The 4,422-nt window shown below is 36.5% G+C and overlaps 1 protein-coding gene across 1 annotated transcript in view; it reads right to left on the bottom strand.

Annotated features, from left to right (window-relative positions):
* Positions 1-632: 632 nt before the first annotated feature.
* The window catches only part of scamp3 (secretory carrier membrane protein 3), a 9,163-nt gene continuing 5,373 nt past the window's right edge, over positions 633-4,422 (bottom strand). The window contains exons 5-9 of the mRNA XM_016291117.1: positions 4,262-4,390; positions 3,204-3,363; positions 2,413-2,514; positions 2,158-2,275; positions 633-1,831 (exon numbers count right to left, since the gene is read on the bottom strand). Of these exons, the coding sequence (XP_016146603.1) occupies positions 1,682-1,831; positions 2,158-2,275; positions 2,413-2,514; positions 3,204-3,363; positions 4,262-4,390 (659 nt within the window). The 3' untranslated portion in view covers positions 633-1,681. The remainder of the gene's footprint in view (positions 1,832-2,157; positions 2,276-2,412; positions 2,515-3,203; positions 3,364-4,261; positions 4,391-4,422) is intronic.

Genomic DNA, 4,422 nt, shown 5'->3' with positions numbered 1-4,422 from the left:
GCGTGTCGAAACCACTGTCATTATAACCAGTCCTTATATACAGATCAGTGGTCGCAACTGTTTCTCAACGGCTCTGTGCGAAAGGAGCGTCGGTTGTCAAGGAGACGCGTAATTTCGAACATTCAAAACATTGTACTATTTATAATTTTTTGCGATAAAGTAAAACGGAAAAAAATATGGACGTATTTTCATACATGTCGGGATGAAATACCAAGTAAAATGTCCTCTACTGTTTCATATCGAAGCCTTACTATTCATTAAGATTTTAAAACAAACATATAATGACTTTTAAGATACTTGTATAACAACAACAAAAGAAAAATATATATAGAAAAATAAATAAAATATTAAACATATATTATAGGCTATACTAAACATTTATTAGTTTAATATATAGTAAGTGCAAAGGCAAATTATAATATGCATATTCATGAACTTTACTAAAACAAATAACACAGTTACAAGAACATACAACAGCAATACTGTAACGGTAAAACAACCAAGTAATACTTTCATGTAGGTATATACTATAGCAGCGGTGGCGAACGACGGTCCTGCAGAGTTTTGCTTCAACCCTAATCAAACACACCTGAACAAGCTGATCAAGGTCTGAAGGGTTACTAGGAAGCTACAGGCAGGTGAGTTTTTCTTAGGGTTGGAGCTGAGCTCTGTGGCTCTCCAGGACCGGAGTTCACCACCCTAGTGTTAGACAAAACGTTAGATTGAAATTACCAACAACAAAATAAAAGTTACAAATTACAAAAGCAACACAAATATGTTGGCCACTGATAACCGCACCTATCTTGTTCTTTTCATTTGGATAAGAAATGTTGAGTTTTATATTAAGGTATGATTATGTATTCCAAAGCACAAATTACCTGCCTCAAGTCATGAAAAAAAAACATTAGTCGTGTATAACTGCAAAGAGGTACATACAGTAGTTTAAGCTGCATCAAAACATGCTTTTCATAAATAAAGGTCGAAGGAAGAAATCCATCCAACAACAGACTAATAACCTGAATGATGAATCTCTAAAATATGATTTGGGATTTCTCTCTTTCGCTTAAGAAAAACTTTTGGCAAGTTAAACTTCACAGGTTCTAAGTGGTAACCTCCATTCTAGAGCAATGAAATGATCCCTCTCCTTGCCATGTACAGCTATTTACACACAAAGAAGGAAGTCAAGGGAAAAGCAAAGGCAGAATGTGGCACGTCTTTGTTGAATCTGCAAGGCTGCTGTATCTTAGACTTACAAGCTTTAGAAATGTAAGAGAGACAAGAATTGTAAGCCAACTCCTGGGGTATTAGGTATTTTTACGGTCTTAACAAATTAGTGACTTTTTCTAGCATGATAAACAGAAAGACTATTGTATTAGTTGATAATAGATCCTCATAGACAGCATATATAACCCATAACTTGCAATCAACCAACACCTAGATCCTTTTTGCATGTCCGAACTAATGGCCTAATGCTCAGCAAGACCAACAAATACAAATGAAAATCCAATGGTGTTTTACTATCATTATGAGTCATGCATACAAGATGGGTCTAGGGTAAGTGCGTTGGTTTTTCGAGACAACTTGGCCATGTCTAGGAGTGCTAGAAGAAGTCACTTTGTCTTTAGGCTGTGTAAGCAAACAGGTTCTTCAACCTCATTTCTTTTCTTTCATTCATGTCTCTCTACCGGGGTGCAGTGAAGGCACCCTGTGCAGCAGAAACGGTGGCATCGGTGGCTGCCTGGCGCACTGCCTGATTGGAAAGCACACCGGTAGCAAACTCAGCCTGGGCCTTCTCAAAGCTCGCTTCAGTCTGCCTGTACATAGAATGAACCTGATGGGAGAAGATGCAAAAACGTTAAAAAAATACGTCATTGTTCAAAAGTTTGGGGATGGATTTTTAAAGTCTCTTATTCTCTCCAAGGCTGCATTTATTTCATTAAAAAAAGACTCTGAAAAGAGTCTGCATTTAAAATATAATTGCATTGTTTCAAAAGAAAAAGTCAGTCAAACCCTATTTAAGTTGAAAATCCACAGATGATGACAACATATTTTCAAAATTGGATGAAGATAAACATTTTGTATGGTTTTCAACTTATACTTGAGGTTATATCCCTAATTTGACTGCCAATGGATGCTGTTATTGGTGATGTGATTTACCCTCTTGAGCAACACCACTCCCAAGGCCGCCTGAGCGGTGAAGAGCGCAGCATTTATCATCATGACCACACCCACTACCTTGCTTATGCCAAGAGCGGCTAAACTCACGATCCACCCACTGTGACACAAATGGGAGAGAAAGAGAAAAATTTAAAGAGTAACAAGCCAGTGGCCAAATTAGTAAGAATGGAATGACACTAAATGACAATCGACAGGTTGATAACCAAATTTGTTAAAATGTTTTGTCACGCTCACCTGAAGCCCCAGCCAGGGATACCAATAGTCATGATAACATAAAGCACCAGTTGGGCGAAGAAGACAAAGAAAAATGCAAAGAAGTTGAAGGAACTGTCACTCCTGTTAAGAAACGGAAGCGCACAATGACCAGTTAATTATGTTTGGAAACATTTGGCTGACAAATGAATTCTAAAAATTTTAACATAATGGTATAACAAACTATTATACATTTTCATGTTTATTTCCCACTCGTTTTGTCGTCGAGGAGGCAAAAAGTGTCAGAAATCGGCATAATTTCAAGAATTACTCATATCTGCAGAACAAGACTTATGCCGAAGTTCACACAAACATTTTATTTTTTTTTAAATGTGCTCACCCTCAGGCCATTCAAGATGCAGTTGAGATTGTTTCTCCAACAAATTTGGAGAAATTTAGCATCACTGGATCACCAATGGATCTTCTGGTATTAATTGATGGACTGGAGTTGTGTAGATTATTGTGATGTTTTTATCAGCTGTTTGGACTCTCATTCTGACGGCACCCATTCACTGCAGAGGATCCATTGGTGAGCGAGTGATGCAATGCTAAATTTCTCCAAATCTGTTCTGATGAAAAAACAAACTAATCTACATATTGAATGGTCTGAGGGTGAGTAAATTTTCATAATTTTCATGTTTGGGTGATTATTCCCTTAAATGCACTTAATACCGGAGTATTGCTAAAAATGTGTTTGCTACATCTAAAAAAATATATAAGAAATTGACAAGTTAGGTGTCCCACCCTCAGTGAGAGACCACAGTGGTACGTACCTGAAGGCTTTGTACACAGGCCTGTACCAACAAACAAAGGAGCAGGGGGTGAAGAGGGTAAACCAGAGTATGGCAAGACCAAAACCAACTCCATTGATGGGGTCCGCACAGAACATAGCCAAACAGGAGATGAGATTAAAGAGCAAAGTGCATGCTGTGACTACAAGGAAAAAAAAGATGAGAGAAGTGGGTAAAGAGAGAGAGAGAAAGATAAGTATAAAGGAAAACTGCAGCATAACAAGCCAAATGACATACTGAAGTAGTGGTTGACCAATAGGGCTATACTAGGGAGCAACTGCTGATATGTGATACATAACACAATTTGGTGATACACAAAACTGCTAAAACTAAAGCAAAAGTTCAACCAAAAAAGAAAATTCTGTGATAGAAATAATGGTGAATACATTTTCTAAACCCATTTGACTTATTTCATTAACATAAAATCGTCATTTGGAACTATATTTTGTATAGCACCTTTAAAAGTAGATTCTCAACATAATATATAAACTACATATTACATATAAAAAAAATACAACCTACATTTTAAAATCAAGTAATATCACTAAAACAACCAAATTTATTTTTTATTTTTTTTGTTTTTTAAATATAGCATTAAAGGCTATACTTATATAAAAACAATTATATAAAAACTTTGAGTGTAATATTTCAAGTTCTAGTCAAAGGTATCTTACAAAATCACATGAGGGTGAGTTAATGAATAAGTTATGAGTGAGTAAATGAGTTAATATAACAACTTTTGGGTGAACTACCACTTTTTATTTTACCCAGTATTTACTAAAAATAAAAATTGAAACTTGTCCATTGACAAGGCTTTTGAGATTCACTGCTCAAAATGGCCAAATAATGGTCGATTAATCAGTCTGGGCAATATATTGGTCAATCACTACAGAGGAGGCTAACAATTTCAGTTTAACAGATGAAAGCATGCATGATAAATTCATAATTAAAGTATTTACTAAAAATGATGGAGGACAGATACAAACCAGAACCATCCACACACTGCAAAAGACGTACAGTACTAAACCGAGCCAACTTACACATCCAGTAGTAGTACATGGTGGTGACAGTGCGCTGGAAGCTTTGGCTAATCTCCACATTAATGTCCTGATAGAAACACGGTCCCATTGGGCAGAAGGAGGGCAATGGGGGCCAATTATTCTGACGAGCTGAGGGAGAAGGACAGAGAGAGATTCATATC

Source organism: Sinocyclocheilus grahami, unplaced genomic scaffold, assembly GCF_001515645.1.
Source record: "Sinocyclocheilus grahami isolate Dianchi unplaced genomic scaffold, SAMN03320097.WGS_v1.1 scaffold268.1, whole genome shotgun sequence".
NCBI classification, from domain to species: Eukaryota; Metazoa; Chordata; class Actinopteri; order Cypriniformes; family Cyprinidae; genus Sinocyclocheilus; species Sinocyclocheilus grahami.
This window is presented reverse-complemented; position numbering and strand designations above follow the sequence as displayed.